At 39.0% G+C, this 24,772-nt stretch overlaps 1 protein-coding gene across 4 annotated transcripts in view; it reads left to right on the plus strand.

Moving 5' to 3' along the window:
* Window positions 1–24,772, plus strand: part of MPPED2 (metallophosphoesterase domain containing 2) — a 179,017-nt gene that overhangs the window by 34,488 nt on the left and 119,757 nt on the right. For all 4 annotated transcript variants that reach the window (XM_008003385.3, XM_008003348.3, XM_008003357.2 and 1 more), the window contains exon 3: window positions 16,565–16,746. In XM_008003385.3, the coding sequence (XP_008001576.1) occupies window positions 16,565–16,746 (182 nt within the window). The remainder of the gene's footprint in view (window positions 1–16,564; window positions 16,747–24,772) is intronic.

The raw sequence follows: 24,772 nt of genomic DNA on the forward strand, positions 1-24,772 counted from the left end.
GCAAAGGGAAATGGTTAAGAAAATTGTGACAAAACTAACCTATGAAATATCCCATAGCCAGTGAAAACGTTTATAAAAAGTCTGCAGTAACATGGAAAATGCTGACGTTATAACGGTTTAAGCAGAGAGAGAAAAAAAAAAAAAAAACAGAAAGAAAGAAAACCCAGAATATAACATTTTGCATGCAGAATGATTCCAATTATATTTTTAAAATGCATAGCAGAAAGATGAAATGGAAAGATACCAAAATGTTACTAGTAGCTATCTCTGGGAGGCAGAATTATGGGTTCATCTTTCTTTGCTTTTTATATACATATTCTTAATTTTACTAAAGTTAATTATCCCTAACTTTAGTAAGCATATATTATATAACTAGGGTAAAAAAAAAAGCATTTTCACAATAAAAATATAACTTCTTATATTTTGGGGAAACTCCCCTTTGCGGATCGGGGAAATTTGTTTGTGCCTTGCCATTCTGGCTTCGCAGATGGCTCCTGTTTGACCAGATTAACACAGGACATTGTGTTCAAGAACACCTATCTGATAGGAGTACTAAGGTGCTGTAGAAGATGACAGTTTTAGTAATACTGGATGAATAATAATTTTAAGAGATGGAGTTGACTTAAGTATAAAATGACATTTTATTCCCCAGTTAGGGTGTAGGATGCTTTATTATCTGTTTATGAGAAACCTGCATTTGGAACATTTCATCAAGGAGAGTTTTCAGGTTTTTTCGACCTAGTGAAATTAGGGCAATCCTGAGACATTTTGCAGAGGCAGAAATAACAAGAAAACAATTCCAGTAATTATTGGTCATTTATATCATGCTCAGTGCATTCTCATTACTTCTTCTTTATAACATCCTTGTGAAGTATTTTTACCCGTAACGCAGACGTGAGAAAACTGAAGTATGAGGTTGAGCAACTTGCCCATATTCCAGAAGTTGTCCATTTGTGTATTTGGGATTTAAATCCATGCTGTTTGTTTCTAGAACTTACTATGCTCATAAAGTTTGCTGGGGAGTCTAGAAAACTTCATGCGGGAATTTATATTAGACCATCTGTTTTTCTTTTAAACAAAATAAGAGATAGAAGCGAATAATACTTGGATCAGTAAAAACACCTGACAAAAGACAGCACTTTTCAGTTTTCAGAGTGTTTGCCTTTTGACAATATCAAAGTGGAGCAAACTAGAATTTCATAAATTTATTAGATAGTTTAAAAGGAATGTATTTGAAATCAAGAGAAAACTTGTAATTTTTCAATTTAGCATTGAGTTTGCGTAGACAAAGGCATTGGACTGGGAGGCACTGTAATAGTGGGTAAGCTGAGGACTTATATTCCCCTTATAACAGAGCCCTCATGATTTGTAGCATGTCTCATCATGGGGAAATTATGTAACCTCATAAGTCCAGTATTTCTCATCTGTAAAATGGGATTAATGATACCTACCTTATAGGGTTCTCACAAGGAATCGAGGTAATGTTCATAAAGTGCTCCGCACAGTGCCTAAGCGCGGGAATAGTGTTCATTGATGGTAGTGATTATTTTTATTACTGAGAGTTAGGAAGTATAGAGTGTGGATCCAGTTCTGCTGCTAACATTGGCCATGAACTAGTCACTCAACCCTTCTGGTTCTTAGACCCCAATGGGAATCATAACAGTGTCCTTTTTACCGATAAGATGAGAATGAATGGAAATTACGTATGAGTCAACTTTTTGAAAAAGTATGAAGGATTCTACCAATATACATGATAAAGATGGAGGGGAATAGCAGGCAGGTCAGAGGGGCAAAGTGGTTAACTTTCTTTGGGTTTAAGTCCTAACTGAAACTTTCTCATACGAGTCCGGTTTGCATAGAACAAGTTGAGTGAATTATACTCAATCACTTGTGAGAAAACACTTTAACTCAGAAACCTAGCATTACTGCTCCCAAACTTTCCTGATGTTTGGCCTCTCATCACGAAGGGGTCTGAACTGGACCTGGCGGGAGATCTTATTGCATTTTTTCCCCAGGCTATGCTTTCTGGTTAGTAAAGTGTCCCGGACAGGCCTGGCTGAGGTTTTACTCTTTCACTCTGGAGTGAGAGGAGAATGGAAGTAGCTCATTTCTTCAGCGGTGCAAGCCGTGGAAACATCAGAGGTGTGTGTGAACTTGTCCATACCATTCAGGCCAAGTGCTTATAAAAATTATCTGCTTCCTAAATTGCCACCAGTGGTCTGCGAAGTTTTGCTTTGGTAAACTCCTATCAAAATTCCTGACTATTCTCACATCCCCTCTGCAGGGCCATAATGGGAGTACTGCAGGGCCTTGGCTCTGGAAGCAAACATTTAAGAGTCAGGGCAAACAAAGAAAAATTATATTCTAGTCCCGCTGCACTCATTGAAATGGGTTCAAGATACTCAGTGTGTTTCCTAATATAGATAACATGCTACAGCAGGGGTGGAAAAGACACAATGATTTCTTTGGAACCAGGGGCTGGTTTGTTGTTGGGGATTATAAATCTTTTCACTGACTATTTCTCAGGCCACCATTCACCCTAGATTCCTATAGGAATCACGTTGCCTCCACGAAACAGCCACAGCCTCAGCGCTAATCAAATTTAATCTATCAGCCAGGACTGCTTCCCTACAATGGACACTGGGGGGGCATTGCCCATTAAAATATTGAGTCATTAGCACTGTCTTGAAAACAAATCTGAAGGCTTGATAGGTGCTACTATCTTATTATTATTTTTAAAAAGCAATTGATATGGGAGTGGGAAGAGGGGCTGATTTGAAAGTAACATGCCCCCTTGGCCACCCCTCCCCAAAAGATGATTTAAAAACAGGCAGTGAGCCAGAGAATTTTCAAGGCTAACTTTCTCACATGGAAGAGAAAAATTATTGCAGTGCCCTTTAGCTAAGTACACTCACTTCAGCCTTTATCGATGGCGGCAGTCACGTGTGTACCTCTTCATGAGGAAGAGAGCTTGAAACAATCACAGGGCAGAACCTCCAGAGGCTAGAGCTGGGATGAGCTCTAATAGTACAGCACAGGGAGTACCTGTAAGGTTTTTGTTTTTAGGAGAAGGCTTTTTGAGGAAGTAATCTTCCTGCCCAAAATTCAAAGTTAAATCTTTTCCATCTTATCCATCATTGCTCTAACAGAGACAGTTGATATTCCTGAGTTATAGGAGACTTGCAAGTCTCTACAGTAGGCAACTTTGTAGAACTCATATGTATAGATAGTGGGCCTTCTACAGTTTAGCATTCACTTGAGTGTATGAAGGAATAAAAAGGAGCAAACAGATGGGATTATGCAAACATGGTGCATTAAGAGTTTAGAGTAAACTTTTAGCAAATGTTGACACAGAACTGAGAATTCTCTGAAGTTTATTCTCCTGTCCAAAGTATCCAAGAAAGCAATTGACTGGAAATAGAGCAGGGGAAATTTTAATGTGAACCATAACAAGACCAATGAAATGTAGAAATGACATATAACCAGGTACAGAAAGAAAGCAGTTATGTCCAGGATAAGAGCAAGGATGTAATTGGCTTTGTGTGTTATTTTCATGTGTGTATAGGGATGCATATGTGTGCACATTGAATGCAAGCTGTTAAAGTATGTTGTATAAAGTTCGATCTGTCTAAAATGTGGTTTGCACTTTGAACTCATATTTTTTTGTTGCTTATAAAGTTTAGAATAAAATAACCACTTATTCCTGAAGGGTATTTGACTTGGTGAGTGGTCACAACTGTAGTCATGATAATTTGGTGTCTAGGTTTTTATGTAAATTGGTACCTGGATAATGCATTCCTGTTTGGCTTTAGTAATCTTTATACAACTGTGAAGTAGAGAGGTACAAGCTTTAACAAATTTAGAAAAATTCAGGTCACCTGACAAATGCAGTGTCCTCCTGGGAATTACCTTCTTTGTAAATTTGGCACTATGACTCACCTTTGTTGACCCTTTCGTGACTCTCTCTTTAATTTAAATTCTGTTTCTTTTATGTCAAATGCCATTACTCCAGTTCTTTGCTTGGTGACCTAACCTTTCAAGTCCCAGGTAAAATGCACCTTCTTGTGTGAAGATCTACCCATTTTTAAATAGAACTAATTTCTTTCATCAGTATTTCTCATAGAAGAATCTCAATAATGATGGCTAACACTTACTAAACATTTGATATGCACTGGGCCCTTTACAAGCAATAGTTACTTAAGCTGGGCATGGTGGCTAACACCTGTAACCCCAGTGCTTTGAGAGACTAAGGTGGGAGAACCACTTGAGGCCAAGAATTGGAGACCAGCCTGGGCAACATAGCAAGTCCCTGTCTGTACAAAAAATAAGAAAATAAAAATAAGCCGGGTGTAGTGGCACATGCCTGTAGTCCCACCTACTTGGGAGACTGAGGTGGGAGAATCCCTGGAACCCAGGAGTTCAAGGCTGCGGTGAGCTAAGATCACACCTTTACACTCCAGGCTGGGAGAGAGAGAGACCCCGTCACTTAAGGAAAAAAAAGATAGTTACTTAATTTTTGTGTTGATAGTTAGTCAATCTTATGAGGCAAATACTATTATTATCCCTAGTTTATAGATGAGGTAAATGAGGCTTTGAGAGGTTTAGTAACTTGTCCAGAGTCTCACACCTAGGCAGTGGGAGAGCCATGTTCCAAAGCCAGGTCTTGTGAATTCCGTAAGTGACCTCACTGTTTGCTGAAGTGACCTCTTAATCCCTTTATTCTTTCTCACTCTCCCTCCCCAGTTTGTACATAGGTATATATAATTTGTGGTCACATTGATTACAGTTTGGTATGTATGCCCTCCCAAATAAAAATGTGAGGTTCAAGATAGTAAAAAATGGCATCTTGGTAACCTCTGCAAAAGAATAATTTTTAAAAAATTGACTCATATACAGATACGAATGCTTGTCAGAAAATTTACTTAAGTTGTTAATGAATGAGGGAACCAAGAAAGTTGTAACAGATTTGTAGAACCATTAATTTACATGGAATTAAAAAAATGCTGAAATTAATTGCAAATGGATCAAAAGTGGAGGGGAAGTCGATTGAACCTCCACTGGACATAATTTATTTGCATCTGTAGACAAAAATTATTTGCATTGCTTTTCGTTATCTGTAAGTTACAAAGTTATACAATATAAAGAACATAGACTCATGGTTTAGATAGGTCAGAATCCAAATTCTAACTTCGAAGCTTAATGTTTGACCTTAAGTGAAGTTTTGAGAATTCAGAAAATCACACACACATACCCATACACAAACATCACACAGAAATTTTGAGAAGATTAAAGGTAATAATTTAGAAAAAGCCCCTGGCACATAGTAAATACTGCTAAATATTAGGGTTGATTGTTAATAGTAATAAAGCCGCTCTCAGAGTTCTAACTGTAGTTGTTGCTTACTAAATGTTTGTTGAGTGACTAAATCAGGAGTGAACAAACTTTTTCCTGTTGAAAGCGTTCTAGACATGTCACTCCAGTTGTAGCACAACACAGTAGATGGTAGTTCTCTTGGTTAGTGTTTGAAATTACTTAACACTGGAATTGCAGTCAGACCTAGATTTGATTCCCCTCTCAACCACATACTAACTGGGCAATCTTGGGCAAGTCAGCCCATCACGTCTACAACTTGGATATGCCAACCCTGTGAAAATCATGAGGAGACTATGAAATACTCTGCCAAGGCAGTAAGTATGCATTCCCAGAGAGGGAAGAAAGTAGTTTTTCATGAGTTCTTTGGTTGAGAGGGAACTATGTGATTTTTGTGGCTAAAAAATGAACCAACCATTTCTGCATGGGATAAAGAGGTAGGGTAAAATAGTTCTTTATTGTTACAAAACCACCTCCAGAGAAACAAATATTAAGTCTAATAATTATGGTATTGGATTAATTTTGAAACGGGGTCGACTGTTGACATCATGTTGTCTTACAAATAAGCATTTGTCTTCAAACTCATGTAAATGATGTCCCCTATGTAGTAAAAAATGGTCTTTTTATCTTAGGCATTGATGATTCTTAGAAAGTAAGTTATCAATTCAACTCAAAATTGGCAAAAAACAATACAGACCATTAAAAGCCAACTAAAATGGCCACACAATTTAAAGAAGGTCCATTAGCCATGCAAATATGAAGTTACCTGCACTTCCGATAAGCACAATTAACTAAACAATGAAGCCCATTAACAACTACTTGTGGGACCTTAAGCTTTGGGAAACTGGGCTTTGATGAGTTGGAAAGGAAGGAAAGACAGAATTTGTTCTCAATTTGGGCTGAATTTTAATACAAAAGAAATCTTGTAGAGTCAGTTAGGGTCAGTTAATGCTCCCGGTAAACGCCACTCCCAACTCTCTTCCCTACAGCATTAAAAAAACAAGTTCTTGTGTTTGATGGCTCTTAATGTTCTTTCTCCTGGAGTGAGCTGGGTGAAGACAAGTTTGAGGCTGGGCAGTGTTTGGAAACAATCCACATTTTGTTCACGATGTTGTAATGATTGATTTTACAACTATGATTTTAAAATAATAGTTTTAGGCATGTCTCTCTTGTTTTTTCCAAACTTTGGGTTGAATTGATAAACTTACTTTTTAAGAATCAGTTGTGGCCAGGCCCGGTGACTCATGCCAGTACTCCCAGCACTTTGGGAGGCCAGGGCAGGCAGATCACTAGAGGTCAGGAGTTCAAGACCAGTCTGGCCAACATGGCGTGGTGGCAGACGCCTGTAATCCCAGCTACTCGGGAGGCTGAGGCAAAAGAATAGCTTGAACCCGGGAGGTGGAGGTTGCAGTGAGCCGAGATCGTGCCACTGCACTCTAGCCTGGGCGACAAGAGCGAGACTCTGTCTAAAAAAAAAAAAAAAATCAGTCATGCCTAAAACTATGTGTCCCATTTTAGAACAGAATCTGCTCTTAGATCTCTGTGTGCTGTTTTGTGTAAGAAGAGATTGCAGAAGCTGGAGTAAAGCAGACATTGAGCAGTCACACTGGGGCAGAGTCACCTCCTATTCCTGTACCTTTGCCATAATTGATTAATCTGAGTCTCAGAGTCTTTGCGTGTCAAATGGGAAAAAGAGCCTGTCGCCATAAGGGTCAAATGAAAATGATCCATGTAAAGTGCCCTGCACAGTGCCTGGCTTTTAAATGAAAACTGCTGCCATTACTCATCATCATCATCATCATCATCATCATCATCACTATTACTCTATTCAGCCAAAAAATGATGTTAGTGTCCTGATCAGTGGTATAGATGGCTATAAGATAGAGCTACGGGAGACTCGGTGTAGGATGTTGTAGTTCATTTTTGACTACTTCTCCAGTTCTCCCTTACAGTAGACATTTATGTGATTATCATGATGGTTTCTGTTTACGATAACCATCAGTTTTTTCTTGCCTTTCCTTCACATTCTCTCCTTTGTATTTTCTTCTCAAATGGATTTGGTTTTATCACAATATGCCTAGATGCTTAGCAATAAATTACAAACCAACCTTTCCTGAAGAATCCCCCCAACTCCCATCCTGTAGGGAGCAATCCCACTTTTCCTAAAATTCAGCTTTCCCTGTGGCCCTCTGTTCCTCTTACTGGGTAGAAGGAGAAAGATGTTTTCCATGCCCTCCAGGTTCAAGCCCCATAGTCTGGTTCCCTGAGGTTCAGACCCTAATCCTGTCGGCCTTTCAAGTCTTCTGCTGCTCACTGTCATAGTGACTTTGCTTCTGCCATGCTTGTTTACTCACAAGTCCCTGAACATGCTAAGTGCTTTCACACCACTCTTAGTAGTTCTCTAGATGCCCTTCTTCCTGAGTTTCCAAGTCTTGTGCTTATTTTAATTCCACCAGAGGTCCCAGCTTCAGGCCACTCTCATGCGTCTTTTTTTCTGAGCTCCTAATAGTACCAATCCTTTGTCTCATGCATTTGAAATCAACATACTACCTTGTGTTCTGTGCCCACTGCAGTGTTACCTGTCCTTCTTCCTAGCCCATAGGCAGTGCTGGATATTTTTTCCTTTACTCCATAGCACCTCAAACATTCTTAATTATAACACTTAGCACATTATTTCATAAATCACCTATTTACATATCACATGGACCATCTCAGACTTGCTGGTAGCTGTCTCTCCAGCAAACTAGCACAGACTGTGGCCCATAAAAGGTGCTCAATAAATGCTTGTGAAATGACTAGATGACAGAGCACTTGCCAGGCATGTTCATAAGCATTTGTTGAACAGTAAATTGGCAGAATCCTTGAGGGAATCATCTTTATTGCTTCTTTGTCTCCCTTATACTTACCAGGGTACCTGGTACACAGGTAGGTGCTTAAGACATGGTTATTGATCTACTGCCAGATCAACATACTGTGTGGAATAATGGGCACTCAGTACAGTATCACATGCCTTTTTTTCTCAAATGCAAGGCCATTACCCAGAATTTTAAGCTGATTAACGTGATCGCCATGTTAGAAGGGAGGGAAACGTTTAACCCTGGACAATACATCTCCAGTGGGATATTTATGACCCAGCAATATGTCATCTGAGAGGTTTCAGTGGCTGACACAGTAGTTAGCCTGATGGACATAAAAACACCTCAGATGGCACTAGGAGAAGGACCATGAATTCATATTGCATGCAGTGCTCAAAGAATTAAATTGTTACCACTTAACATTCATTGAATGTCGGCACTGTACTTTTGTAAGAGGAAAAAATAGAGGAGACACACTCCGTGCAGTGGGCTTTGTTAGCTATAATTAGTTGGTGATAGAACAGTGTTGATACAGCAGTTCAGCAGTTAAAGGAAAGCAGTGCCTGTGGTACAAATGTGAATATATTTATACATCTGGTTCTGTTCTGCTTACTGTGTTTCAGCACCATTACTGTTCTGGGACATGACGGCGAAACTAAGATAATTTTACCAGCTCATAGTTAAAAAAACAAAAAACAAAAACCAAAAAATAAGAACAATGCCGTTTATGGAACGCCTTAGTTCAATCACATATCCTGTCATTTTTGTTTTGTTGTTATAACTGGAATTCTGGCTTCTTTGTTCTCTTTTGGAGTAGATACACCTAGAAGCTCAGTCTATAGTCATAAATTGCAATTTCACTTCTCTTTATGTGAAGTCTTGCTAATTCTGATTATATGTGGATAGATCTGGATGACATTTATCTTTGCATTGTCTGGGAAAGCATAAAATAAAATTGCAAAGAGAAAGAACATGCTTGAAGTGACTTCAGAACCTGAATTGTTTCTGGTCTTTCATCAGTAAGTAGTGGTGTCTAAACTGTGTGGCTAATCATGGAACTTTGGGGTCATTTGGTCTTGCCCCTCTTTTCACACTCGAGGGACAGAGGCTAGAAGAGGGGAAGTGACTTGCCCAGGGTCACACAGTTTATTGATGATATACATAGTAGGAGCACAAAAGCCACTGGATTCCACAGCCAGGGCTCTTTCTAATGAGACTCATCAGTCAACTGAAGTAGTCCTTCTGAAGAGACCTGTATGTGGAAGCAAAATCCATATGTACATGTGACGTGAGATCCTTGAGAATGAGGAACCTTTGTATCTTTATCAGTATTTTAAAAATCAGACTTCTGTATTGTTCACTCCCTGTAATATGCATTTTATTTTTCATTTAGGAGACTTTTGTTTTGTTTTGTTTTGTTTTGGTAAACTTAGGAGACTTATTTAGTTTAGGAGAATTCGTTACTTCACTTCCATGTAAATTATCCATGACTGGATACTGGATAGAGAGCACTGAAACTTGGATATTTTTGACAACTAGTTCCAATAATTTTGGACAGTCTCTCTAGATATTAACATTTGCCAGAGTTAGGTGAATGATTTGCCAGTGTTTTGTCATTTTAAAAATTATTTTTATTCTCCAAGTGCAGGTATATTGTAGCTTGCAAAATTAAGTGGGTGGAAAGATAAGCGAATTGAAAGTTAGAAAATCTGAGTTCTGCTTATGGCTCAGATTCTTAATGGTAAAATGAGTCAATTTAAACCAGATCAGTGTTTATCAAAGCATGGACTATGTATCATTAGTATTAATAAACAAGACATTTTAGAGAAGACACACCTTAAACAAAAATTGAATACTTTTATGTTTATTTTATTTTATTTTTATTTTTATTTTTTAAGGTGGTCTTGCTCTGTTACCCAGGCTGGAGTGCAGTGGCACAATCTCAGCTTGCTGCAGCCTTGACCTCCTGGGCTCAAGCGATCCTCTTACCAAGTAGCTGGAACTACAGGCATGTACCACCATGCCTGGCTAATTTTTTTTTTTTTTTTTTTTTTTGTATTTTTGGTAGAGATGGGGTCTCTCCATGTTGCCCAGGCTGACCTTGAACTCCTGAGCTCAAGCAATCCACCCACGTCAGCCTCCCAAACTGCTGGGATTATAGACGTGAGCTACCACACCTGGCTTGTGTTTATTTTAATGTGTAGTAGAAAAGTAAAACCATCATATCTGATTGATGTCTTCAAAGATGCTGTTTTTCAGGGCAAAACTAAAAAATATTTGTGTAAAAATTATTAAGCACTTAACAAAAATTAAGGACTAGTACAAGTGAATAAGGCAAAGACCGTGAACATGATCCTCAAAGAAGTGGAACACAGGATCAGATCATCTCTAAGGTCCTTTAAATGTAAAAATTCTGTAATTCTGGTAACTTAAACCTGTTATTTGTTTGTTCATTGTTGTACTGGCAGGTTTTACCTGTCTTTATCAAATAGTATGTCCAGGTCAGATGATAGAACGTCACAAATAGAAGTTTAGCATTCATGCTATCTAAATTTTCTGGGTAAAAAGGAAAGCCTTGATATCACATTGGAAACATTTTAGAGATAAAGTCAGTGGGCTGGGCACTGTGGCTCACGCCTGTAATCCTAACACTTTGGGAGGCCAAGGCAAGTGGATCCCCTGAGGTCAGGAGTTCGAGACCACCCTGGCCAACATGGGTGAAACTTTGTCTCTATAAAAATACCAAAATTAGCCAGGCGTGGTGGCACATGCCTATAGACCTAGTTACTTGAGAGGTTGAGGCAGGAGAATTGCTTGAACCTGGGAGGCGGAGCTTGCAGTGAGGTGAGATTATGCCACTGTACTTGAGTTTGGGCAATAGAGCGAGACTCCATCTCGGAAAAAAAAAAAAAAAATAAGAAGTCAGTGGAATCAATAAGCACAGCATCAGGGTTTTAAAGTGGAATGGGGGTTACTAAACCTGTTTAAATCCCTTTAAAATGCTTTGTAAGGACACAGTTCTATTCTCTCACTGAATTATAGGTTGATTGTATATGCACAGGTTATACTGCACACATGATCTAAAGAAGAAATCCATCTCACAGCAAACCACATGACAGCTTTTCTGAAGATCTACCAATGAGGTTTGCAATACTGTATTCATTTGTTATTGGAAAAAAATAACAAATATGCCCGGAAGAGGAATCAGAATGGAAACCATAATACTATCATACTTTTTTGTGAGTAAAAAAAACCCTAATACGTCAAGACTGAATAAACAAGATTGGTTTATTTGTTTGAATATGCAGTGAGATATGTAAGCATTTGATGATCAAGCTTCAAGAACAAGATTTGAGGCTTGGCACAAAACTTGGAGAGTTAATTGGAAAATGGTTTAAGATGATAGCTCAGGCCTCCTCTAGAAAAATCTGCCAGTTTGTTCAGCACTGCCACCTCCCCATGGCCTGGACTAGCATCTGTCTTTGATAAACAGCCCATTGGTCCATGAATTCACACAGACCATGAATTCTGACACTACAAAGGGAGGGATTCTCCCCAATGAAATTGTATCTGGGAGGAAATCACCTAAATTCTGAGGACATTAGACATAAGGAAAAATGGAAGAAACTGTAGCTACTCGAGTGGAGATGATTTCAGGGGATTATAATAGATTGTTTGCAAATAGTTGAAGAACTGTCCAGTGGAAAAGGGATTGGGTTCTTACTTTCTTGTTATTTCAGAGTGCAGAACTAGGATTAAGAAGGAGGGACAGGCAGGAAACAAATATATTAAAGACCATAGATTCTACTCCCAGTATATGCTGGATGTTGTGTATGTGATTTCTTTTAATTCTCACAAAGCCCCTGAGTGGTAGATGTTATTATCTCCCTACAACAGAAAAAGAGATAGGGATCAGGGAAGTTAAATGATGCTACTACTAATAGCAGTAAAAATACTATTAGTTACCAGTAAAAAAAAAAAAAATACATTTATTGGGTATCTACTTCATGTCAGACACATTCTAAATGCTTTGAGTACATTATCGTTTTTTATTCTCGTAACAGTCTTAGGAGATATGTACTATATTTATATCTGTTTTACTGATGAGGGAATCAAGGCACAAGGGTTGAGCCATTTGCTTGGTGTTGTATGTTAATAATTTGTGGAGTGGATTTCAGAGCCAGGCAGTCTGGCTCTGCAGCCAAACATCTTTCACCCTTACACTATTCTGCTACTCTATTTTTGGAGCATTTGTTGTGTGTCAAATGCTGTACTTGATAGTTTGTATCCTCATAGCAACGTAGAAAATTAGGCATTATTATTCCCATTTTACAGATGAGAAAAAGTGAAGCTTAAAGAAATCAAGGAAGTTGCCCAAAGCCAATGACTAAGCTAAAATTGTTACTCAGTCTTCAGGTTCCAGGCCAAAGTCTTTGGACCATGCTCAGCTTTCTCAGAGGTATAGAATCTGAAACAGAAACTTTCTAACAAGTAAAGCTATCAAAAACTAGGTTGGATTGCACAGGGGGAGGATGGAGCTCTCCTTCTCTGGAAACCTCAGAATGAAAATTGAGGCCAGGTGGGGTGGCTCGCGCCTGTAATCTCCGCACTTTGGGAGGCTGAGGTGGGAAGATTACTTGAGCCCAGGAGTTCAAGACTAGCCCAGGAAATATAACAAGACCTCATCTGTACTACTACTAATAACAAGAAAAATAAGCTGGGTGTGGTTGCCTATGCCCATAATCGCAGCTACTCTGGAAACTGTAGTGGGAGGATGGCTTGAGCCTGGGAGGTGGAGGCTGCAGTAGGCTATGATTGCACCACTGCACTCCAGCCTAGGTGATACAGCAAGATCCTGTCTCAAAACTAACAAACAAACACACAACCAACAAAACAAATAAACACAAAACATTATGTAATCTAGAGGGAAGGGATAGAGGAGATCCAGGCGTCATGTAAAACATTGAACCAGATGCCCCATAAGATTTTGTCCTGCTCTGGGATTTATGCTGCTGTGTTTTTTTTCTCATCTTCCCATGTCACCTTGTTGTCCCCCAGGTGTACTCAAACATATGTGCAAATATCACTCTAATATTTGAATCTGGCTCTGGGGTTTAGATTGCCTTGGTAAGATACTCACTTGCTAGGATATTTGACATGATGCCTTAGGGGAAATATTAGGTCATTTGAGAACTCAGCAGCATAAACACTAAGTGGTAAAGCTGTAAACTAAGGATGAAAATAAAGTGTGAGGGCCTTCACACAACGTGAACAGATAGGATCTTCCAATAGCAGTCAGATTCTCCCTCAGATGTACTTTTATAGTGAAAATGTTTGGCTGTCTTAACTTTTCGAGGTGTTATCAAATCCCCAATTTGGGAGGAGTAGCTTCCTGAGGATGGTCTCAGTTTTAATTATCTCCACTGGAATTTGCCCACTCTGCTAGAGGTCTTATTTTCAACTCTGAATGCCTGTGGGTGGAGATGTCTTCTTCCTGTGAGCTCCAGGTGATATTTGTCGTACTACCTAGCAGAGTGGCGTTGGCGTGTTGCACTGCCTTGTCTTCTGAAACCATCTCTTGCTTTGTACTTAGTCCTATGGATAACAAAGGTTCTCAATGCCTCTGGGTCAGGATAGCTACATAAAGTCTGCGTCTTTATACGTCTCACTTCCCCCATCCCTGCCTTGAATCAATCTTCTGTGCATTCTCCCTAATGTCTACAAATTGTTTCTCTTTGATGGCATCATGGTGGTGGTGTAGATGTGCGAGTCTTCTTTGCTTACCTTGCTGTCTACTTTGGACTCAAAACTGAGAAAAAACACTATTTCAGCTCAAAGCTGAGAAGAAACACTTTTCCCCTTTTTACTGTCCCCTCTACTCTACTGTTCCTTGGCCTTTGATGTTTAAATGTTTCTCTGAAGGAGGTGGGAGGTGGAGAAAGAAGTTGAAGCGATTCAGAAATTGCCTAGTGTTCCCCATAATGTCAGAAAATTTATTGCCCTGTATGGAGGCAAGATGGGGAACCAATTATGTACCATATGATGATTGGCTACTCTAAAGTGGGTAGATTCATAGAGCAGGGACCTATTTACAACAGGAGGTTTACATCTGTGCTACTTTCAGTCTACTTCAAAATAATGACAATGATGTCTCTCTGATAAGCTGAGATGGTCTCCCAAAGGATTTTGATGCAGTGGCTGGGTCTGTAGCTTAGCTGAGTTACAGAAAAGAAGAAATGGGTCTGTGTCTATGTGTTAGTATTATGATGAAAGCTAGAAAACAAACACTAGAGTAGGTAGATATTACATTTATTCCTATATTTAGAGATACAGTGACTGATTTATTAAATTTTCATTCAAATGTTGGTGCATTAAGTATAAATGCAAACAGTCCCATTCTAGTGAGCATTTAACTATTGGGATAAGAATATTACTTACCACTTTTAGAGAGTGACACAGTCAGCCCCAGCAGGGAACAGTCATTTGTTCTCTGGGAAAACTACTTTTGGAAGACAGGAAATGTTGCCAAAATTGTAAGCACCAAGACTGAGTGTAACTAAGTCTCAGTGATGGAAAGGAAGACATCAGACATTTTTACATCTAAAAAAGCAACATCGGCTATAATGAGAAGGGTTTCCAGGTTTCTAATGAGATCACAGTGGATTTGTGAATTTTCTATGTGGTAATAGCATATTAATTTCTAACCTTTCTAACAGGAAAAATCCATTAATTTTTTGCAGAAGTTAAACTTTCTTTTTGGACTTCCAATTAGCCCCACTGTGATAATCAGTTCACAGTTCCTTCCTGCCTCCTCTCCTCCTCTCTGCCCTTCCTTCTTCTTGCTCCTCTTACTTTCTTTCTTCTCCGACAAAGATAAGAGGAAATAAAAAGTTTAGTCATTGAAGAAATGTGAGACTATCTAGGTTGCACGCTGGTCTCTTCTATTTCCCTCACTGAAATTGTCATTGTTAAAACAGATTGTTTCTTTAAAAAAATAAATAAATAAAGGAAAAGAGAAAACAAATTAAGCAAAGCCTGTAGAGGCAATATGTTTAGGGAGTCTTGTGTGGAGCTTTCAGTGTGTTCTCTGCTGCATGTTAACTATCAAGGGTTGGGGCTGGCATATGAAATATTGTTCCTTATTTAATGTTTCACACTCTAATCTCTGCACTGCATATTTGCTTCTCTTGTGACCTTCCCTTTGCATTTATAACTGCTTCTTTTCACCCATAATCCAAAAGCAAGTGTACATTCCTACAGAGAAATTAAAGGAAGCTGTCAGTGTAGAGTTAATATGGTTAAAGCATCCTTAACTCTGCGACAAACCCCTTAAATAATTAAAACTGTATGCTTGAAGAGTCAGATTTGCATTCCTTTACCAAGTTTATTTAGTACACTTTGTTACACTCAATTAAATGAGAATGTTCTGTTTCATTTTCTTTGCTTTGGGTTGATCATTTTGCCTTCTGATTCTTATGCCCTGGTGTAATTTCACAGTGCTTAGGTCTCTAAAACTATACATATATTAATGCATATGTAGATATATACATCTCATTAAAAGGCTTAGTATTTGTACTGAGTAGAATCTTTGCCCAAGACAGCTGAGCATTCCTAGTAACCTCAGGTGTAACTGGGACTGCAGATAATTCATCGCAGTAAAAACGAGTTTGACAAAGTTCTTTTAACATCCAGTGTCTGTTTCTTTTTTGTTTGTTTGTTTTTTTAAATTTTTTAAAGCCCTGTTATTTTGGCATCACCTTCCCTCCCTACAGTTTGATTTGTGCATAGCAAAAACGAGAAGATACAGGTGTTGAATGGTTGTGGAAAGGAAATTAAATATAGAGTGCTATCTCTCCACATCTCAGTTGGCAGCGCATGTGCAGACTGCTCTCTGTAAATTAGTTCATTGCTTAAGTTATGCATGTTTAAGAAGGAATAAATTAGTTATCCGTTTCCTAATGAGAAGTGGGATCAATTGGAGCATGATGAGAGAGAAATAGCATAATTTTGCTTTCCCAGTTGAGGTTCAATATCCCTAAACTTCACCATTAATCACTCTATCGGTTTCCTGGGTTATTTTAAATCTATACGTAAGATATTCTTTCCTTTTAATTTTCCTACCAGGTAAGTAAGTCTTTTTGAATTTGCCCAGTGGGTTTGTAGATGGGTGATGCTGTCGCCTTTACACCCAGAAGTGTCCTTAATTACAATGGGCCCTTCTGCCTTTGTATCAGTTTGTCTGGGTGCATTCACGAATAATAATAAATATGTATGTGCGATGACAATTTCAAGGGTTCTAATATGTTTAACTGTTATGGGATCTGTTATGTCTACTTTAGGGTCGACCCCATCCCATATGACACTCCAAAACCAGCGGGCCACACGCGGTTTGTCTGCATCTCAGACACACACTCCAGAACAGATGGTATCCAGATGCCTTATGGGGACATCCTTCTCCACACAGGCGATTTCACCGAGCTGGGACTGCCCTCAGAGGTTAAGAAGTTTAATGACTGGTTAGGTAAGGAATGATTGCGTTCTGGCGGCCCCAATTAACCTTTCCCGTCCGAGTGTCACTCACTGCGTCCTAATTGAATTAGAGCACTTGGAAGCCAGCTCAGCCATTTCTCGTGTGATATGCGGTGATGTCTAGCTTTAATCCAATTCTGTTAATTAAAGATGAATTTTTAGATATTTAATTTTACTGTGCATCCTTTCAGTGCCTGGCCTTGGCGGCTCTGGGGCAAAGGGATGGAAAGCTTTGAAACCGATCTCATCTCACTCATTCTGCTTTAATGAGGGCATTCATTGGCACACAGGAGACCTAGAATCATATTTTTAATTCATTGGCTCTGCAATCTTTCCCTGATATTATAAGCAAAGATATACAAATGACCTACTAGTAAGATAACATTTCTAAGAAATGAAGGGGGATATAAAAGTCCTTATATGAAACGAAGTTCCTGTAGCACAGTGCTGCTTGGGAGCAGGTTTCCTAAGTGAAAAGACCCCTGAAAACATGAGATGTATTATTGTAAAGTAAAAACTTAAGATATGAAATTGCCCTGTGTCCTGTAAAAAGGATAATAGCAATATTCTGGGTATTATGCAGGCACCCACAGGTCAGAATTACTGCAAAATGTTGGATCCTGGTTCCTCTTAGCGGAGGGAAAGAAGTGCAAATGTTCTGAGATTTTAGAATCTCTAAAGACAAAAGAATTAGGTAGTAAAGAGTAGACATCACTCTGGGAGCATAGCATCATCGATAATATGTCAGCCAACAAAAATAACTTGGGAGATTTAGGCAAAAACTTTACAATTTTGTTTTCCATCAAACTAAAGCAGGGTTTGAAAATTTTTTAAATTTTTGATTAAATGATAAGATGTATGTGTTAACGGAAAGATGATATTTTAGAATTATAAGCAATAAACTTAACTAATAACATAATTATTTTGATTTTTCATGTGACTTTGCTCATCTATTCACGTTTTATATGGTTGACATCTGAGTACATGTCTACTCTTTGACTTTTGGCTGTTTTCATTTAATAGTAGTTATTGGTAAGACTTAAAATGTTTTTGCATAGTTTTCATATTTATTCTTTTTAATAGCAGCATGGCATTTATATGGTTGGCTATGCCTTTCTTTAATAAGACATCTCTCTAAAAATGAGCATTTAAACTGATATCAATTTTTCCTCCGGTAGCTAGCACTGAAATGTGCATTTTTGTTTGTGTATGTTGTTTTGTTCCTGTTGATTTATTTCTGAGGGAAAAATACTATACTTAAGTTGCTAAGTCAAAGGATATGAAATTCTTTATGGTTTGCTGCATGTCAGCCTCTTGCTTTCCAGGGGCACTGCAGCTGTGTGTTTCACTAGCAGTGAACAAATGTATAGATACCAGTTTTACCATGGTCTTGGCAGCATTGGAGGTTGGAGCATTTATATTTTGTGCTGTTTTAGTAGGTACTTAATCATGTTATTTAAAATGGTAAGATATTTTAAATGTTGTTTAGCATAATCTCGTTTTTACAGATGACACAGAGATGTAGAGATTTTTTCAGTTTCATAGTGGCAGAGTTGGTTCTAAATCCAGATCTTCGCTTCTGTTTTTTTTTTCCTCTACAATAATCTCTTTATTTTAGCAACTTTTATCCATGAACTATTAGCAGTTAAAAATTCTTGTTGGGTAAATTTTGACAATTTTAAACTAGTCTGTGTCAATGGAATTTCAACACAGAAATGCTCAAGCTGCGTTGACAATGTTGATTTTTAAAGGAAGACAACAGCACTGTGAGAAGTGTTTATAGAAATGGAGGACAGGTTAGGGCTGGTTATAATCTTGTTTAGCCACTGACCTTGGGCAACTGAGTTAACCTCCCTTTTCCCCTTGGTTTCCCTCTGCAGGACGAAGGATTAATACTACCTGTCTTTCTGGATTGTTGTGTAGATTAATCAGTAAATGATTGCTGCTAGTAAGTTTTTGTGGGCCATTAATAACTGAATGGGGAATGTGCCGAATGAACCATCAACATATATTTAAAGGGTAAAAACAAGAAGAGGCCAGAGGAATTATTTAGTAGATTAGAAGTAAACACTGGGAGATTTTATAAGGGAAAGTACTCCATAAATGGAAATGTGCCGTAACTAAGGAAATACAATGATAAGGAAATGAAATGCCAAGGCACAGCTGCATGGTCAGTTCCTTCTCTTCTCATTTCCCCTATGATCTGGTGAGGCAGGAGGAAGAGGTTTCAGCATGGGGTACAGAATGTGAGACGACGGAAGGGAGCCCTGGGATATAGTTAGAGGAGTTGGGATCCCATAGAGAAGGCCAAGAATAGCTCACTGTTACCCAGGCAACCTCATGGTGCTCAGAGGGTAAGAGATGGTGTGTGATAACACTCTACCACTTGGCTCAATCAGGACCCTTTCTGAAAGGGTGCTTCTAGCAGCAGCTGCCAGGTGGCCTGGCAGAGTGGAGTCAGAGGTCAGATCAATCTAGAGCTTTAGGGCTTTTGCCATAATAGGGCATCCAACTATCAGTGGGGCATGGGTCTCACAGATTTGGTAGGCATTTAGAGTCCAGTGAGTCTCTGATTTCTACCTTTCGACTCTAGTATAGACTACCCTGATTATTGAAAACAACCTGACTGTCCCCCAAGCTCCTTTATTCTGTGTCTGAGCTAATTTGTTTCTACTACAGGCCAGGCACTCCCTCTATACCTGTAACATCCTTCTGAAGTTGCTAATGTTATCCCCATTTTACCCAAGGTCATTTAGTATGTAAGAAGCTCATAGTGGCTGAGTATCCACCCAAGTTCACTCAGCTAGTAGACGTGGGGCTGTCTGATCCCAAGTGTGAGCCCTTTTCCTTTGTCATTCTGTGGTATTATGACAGGGCTTGTGGCATCTAGAAGCATGCAGATTTGAAGCTTGCACTAGGAAGTGCTGTAGCTTCTGGCAGCTTCCTGTGGAAGCTGAGTAGCTGTTTGACTATGTGCTAATATTGCACATATTTGAAAGATATGTTTAAGCTCTGCCCATCTTAAATCTCACCCTTGACCTAGCAGCTGCAAGGCCTGGGATTCCCATCATGAGTTCTCTGTTGGTTCAGAGATTATGGTCCCTGGTTAATCTGTATGTATGTCACCTAGCAGGTGTAACAGGTAAAGTTATTAATATGGGTAATTTATCAGACAATCGAGCACAGCTTCATCTTAGGTCATAAGAACATTGAACTCAAACCAGATATCATTACAGGATGGAACGGGAGTATAACATGTAATGATTATGAGCTACTGGGAAGACCCAGCCAGTTTTGAATTCACTGCCTTTGATAAGTTGCATAAACTCTCAGCCTTGATTTGCTCATTTCTAAAATGGGCATCATAATGATAATACACCTTACGGTGCTTGTGAGGATGTGCTCTGTGAAAAAGCTCATGCTGTTCTTAGAACAACCCCTGGCCTATATACAACTTTCAACTAGTGGAGTAGAGGAAACCAACAGAGCTAGTGTCATAGAATCCCAAAAGCAGAAGTTAAAAGGAGCTGGCCCTGGGCATTTAAAGAGAGATCCAGAGTGTAAAGAGGGAACACCAAAATGTATAAAAACGAGCCTCCCTTATAACAGTGACACTAACCAGACAGAATGTTAGGACAGGAAGAGACCTTGTAGGCCATGGAGTCCCACTTCCTAATCTGATAGAAGTGGAAACTGAGAGTGGAGAGATTGAATGAATTGTCCATGGTTTCTCAGATAATTGATAGCCAAGTTGGGATAGAATTTGGATGGGGTAGGGTGGGGTGGGTGAGCTAACATGTATTAACATGTACTGTCTGTGGGAGGTAAGGTCCAGATGCTGTACCCCCCTGCATTACATGTGTAATTTCACACAACCCCCACAATAACTTGTGAAGGTAGGTATTATTAGCTTCCTTTTAACTCATGAGGAAACTGAGCCTTGGTGAACTTAACAGTTCAGTGGTGACTTCAGGATTTGAACTTAGTCCATCAAACTCCAAGTCCCAAGTGTATTTCCTTATCATCTCTCTTCCCAGAGTGGGGCTTGAAATCTGTTGGAGGAACCATATCCTGGGTCAAACCATGGTTCTTCAAACAACTGCCTCCTTTTAACACAAGTATTTACACGTACATCCGTACAGGGTCTAAGGTGGTTTACTTCCTGCGAAAGCTGTTTTGTGGCACAGCCTCTCTGTGTAAGCTGGCCGATGGAAGAGCATTGTGAGGTGGGGAAGTATTCTCACCATTTGGTGTAGACAATTCCAGTGGCAGTGAATTACAACAAAGCAAATACCTGTAAAGAATTCTACAGATGCAGCCAGTCATGTAAGCTCCAAAGAATAGTCTAAATTATGTTGTGACATTAACATTTCATTGACCACTCCTGGAAATGAGTAGCTACTGATGGTAGCCTGGAAATATCATCTTTTTAGGCAAGTATTTCCCACTTATGAACACTTGAAATGATTAGGATAGTCTAAAAACTGCAGCTAACAACCCCATTGACCCCTTTCCTCCCAAATCTCTGCCATGGATTGGGGAATGAAGCTTAGAATCCCTATATCTGACAGCTGGAGGGAGTGACAGAGCCCCTGTTTTCCATCTCTCCCCAGTCTGGCTAATCAGACATTCCAGTTCTCCATTCGCTCAGACAGCCTGTGCCTCTCTCCAACTGGCTGCTGCCCATAGTGCTGTCTTCAGGGGATCCAGTCCAGGGTCAGAAGGACAGGTGGCTTCTTATTGCCAAAGATTTATTGCCAGAGTGTATGGAAAGAGGTACAGGTGAATCTTTCTTAAAGAAATACTTTTTAAAGTGATAGTCAGCTCCTATTGTCTCGTTAACATTTTAGCTCAGATGTGTTCTAGGTAAGCCGTGAATAGGCTTTGGTGAGTTGAACTGGGACCCTGCCACCCAACAGTTAATAACATTTTCCTGCTTATCTTGGCAAAAATGCATACGAATCCCAGACTTGGCTTAAACATAAACTTGTGAACTAGATAAAGTACCTGTCAGTTAAAATGTGATTATTTTTATTGCCTTGAACATCAGTGGCTTCTAATACCACATTCCCTAAAGGTACATTTTGCAAGGCCTCTTACCATGTGTGACCTTCCTGCATGTTGGCCCTGTGTTCCTCCCACCTGTGCTTCTTTGAGATTACTTACTGTTCACTCGATTTTGTCCCTGTTGTGCTTTCATCTTCAGAATACTTTGGGTAGCCTTCTTGAATATTTGAATATTGCAGGTATGCTCATGGATGCTACACAAATGGTCATTAGACGATCTCATCGTCTGATTTCACGTCCACCTTCTTATTTCTGATTTTCCCTTATGCCCATACTCAGTTTCTTCCCATTCTTCAAATGCAGCATGTCCCTTCACACCTCTTTCCCTTTGCAAACGCTGTTCTCACTTCCTGGAACGACCGTCTCTAGGAGAATTCATCTTTTATTACAGGTTATCTTTCATAGTAAGCTACTTTCCTTAACACGTCAGTCACCCATCTGTGCATCCCTTCCCATGGCTATGCCATTGTTTACTTGTTTCTCTGCCCTACCAGACAGCAGTGTGCATAATGAGTGCTCTTGGTACACCTGGTTCTGAATATAGGGCCTGGAACATTGTTGGTGTACACAGATGTTTGTTGAATCATTGAGTGAGTGGCTGAACATAAAGGTACAAGATGTTTTTTCCTGCCTGCACCTTTGGCCAAACTTTAAAATTATGTCACACTGTATGTATAGTGCCTAATCCTTCCCTCCCCTTCCTTTTTCTTTTATTCTCAAAGAACTTATAGTATCCCATTGACTGTTGTTGGTGATTCCTATATATTGTGCAGAAATAAGAAGGGCATATTGTTGCTGTTTAGTTTTCCACTTTATAATGAGAAAGACAGGGTTTTTGGGTGGTCTATTCTTTCAGTCAAAAGTTTATATATAACAATCCGGTCAGTCAAAAATTCCTTTTAACACAGCATCATTGCCATGAACTTTTAATTATGACCTTTCTTTGGTCTGGATTGTCATTTAATAGTTCTGAGCTTCAGTTTCTCCAGCCATAAAAGGGAGAACAAAAATGCTTCAAGGAAAATCTCAGGAAGAGGGTCATTCATATTTGTAATAGCATTTTGTTAGACATGGCTGTAACAGAGTGTGACTGTAACCAACATCCCAGATTGCAGATACACAAATCAATTTTTGCCCCTCTCAGAAGACTATATTCCCTTTCTAGTGATCCTGCTATTGGCCCAAAGTTTTGGAGCTGGTCTTTAGGAGAAACCTTCACCTCCTAAGCTATTTATTTTATTCTTGTAATACATGTTATACATGTGCATTCCTTTTAACTTAGGGATAAGTGAAAAGAAGAAAACAAAATTACCTATGAACAGACGTAACTACTGTTAACATTAGTGTGTATTCATATGGAAAGTCTTCTATAGATATACACACATACACACACATACACACAAATATCTTTTACCAAAATGTAAGTCTTACAGTAGTATTGTTTTGTAGTCTGTTTTTCATCTTAACAATATATCATGAACCACTTTTCACATCACTGAATGTGACTAAAATACTTTTTCCCAAGAATACTTTCATTGTAAGATACACATAACATTATACAAATCCACATATTTGATGTGTGTAGAGTATAAAATATACATTCCTCCATAATCCTATTTCCAAAGTAATTACTTGCTATTTGGTGTATAACATTTCAAAAATTTTTCTACTTTCTGTTTCTGTGTTTAATAGCCTCAATAGGAGGAAATCTTCACCCATTAAGGGCCTTTGTTAAGGACTTTTAAAATTGATGAAACTATGCGTGTAACCTTGTAACTTAAAAAAATGAAGAACACATCATGCTCTGTGTCAGCATAGCATTCTGTTGTACTGATGCACTCTAATTTATTTAGCTAGATCTCTATTGCTAGATACATAAGGTATTTCCATTCTTTTATTATTCTACTTGCACTGGAGTGATGAACATCCTTCTTGCTCTCTCTTTGCAAACATCCTTAATTATACTCACAGGATATATTCCTAGAAGTAGAATTGTTTCTTCAGATGATGTGTATTTTTAAAAAATTATGTATTGTCAAATTTCTCTTTATAAAGATTGCAATTTCTCCATGATACTCTCAGTAGTATTTGAGAGTCCATGTCACATATTTTTGAGTAGCCTCAGTGGCAGCAAATCGTCACCCTTTAAAGGATTGTAAAAGATGATGATAGCTGGATGCTGTGGCACACACCTGTAGTTTGAGCTACTTTGAGGTTGAAGCCTAAGAATCACTTGAGCTCAGGAGTTGGAGACCAACCTGGGCAGCATAGTGAGACCCTGTCTCAATTATAAATAAATGAATAAATAAATAAATGAAAGACTATAAGTGTTTTTCTAATTATGAAAGCTCACATGTTCATTGTAAAAACATGTAAATAATGAGGGCAGGCACGGTGGCTCACGCCTGTAATCCCAGCACTTTGGGAGCCAAAGAGGGTGGATCACTTGAGGTCAGGAGTTCGAGACCAGCCTGGGCAACATGGCAAAACCCTGTCTTTACTAAAAAAATACAAAAATTAGCCAGGTGTGGTGGTGTGTGCCTATGAGGTAGGAGAATCACTTGAACCCGGGAGGCAGAGGTTGCAGTGAGCCAAGATCGTGCCACTGCACTCCAGCCTGGGCAATAGAGCGAGACTCCGTCTCAAAAAAAAATGTAAATAATGATACAGAAAAAAATTAAAATTGCCAGTATATTCTATACAGTTCACATGTAACTACTGTTAATGGCTGGTGTGTGTCCTGTGATGTGGTAGATGTGCATGCGTGTGTGTGTGTATTGTGTATAAAAAGGCAGTGTGGTATCAGGTGAAAAGCATGAGTATTGGATTGAGCCTGCCTGTGTTTATATCCTGATTTTGCCATTATTAATTCACATTATTAATGTGATCTTCAATGTATTCATTTGCAAAAGGAGACTTATTAATGCTTAGTGTATCCAACCTCTAAGGAT

The sequence above is a fragment of the Chlorocebus sabaeus genome, chromosome 1 (genome assembly GCF_047675955.1).
Source record: "Chlorocebus sabaeus isolate Y175 chromosome 1, mChlSab1.0.hap1, whole genome shotgun sequence".
In the NCBI taxonomy this organism is placed as follows: Eukaryota; Metazoa; Chordata; class Mammalia; order Primates; family Cercopithecidae; genus Chlorocebus; species Chlorocebus sabaeus.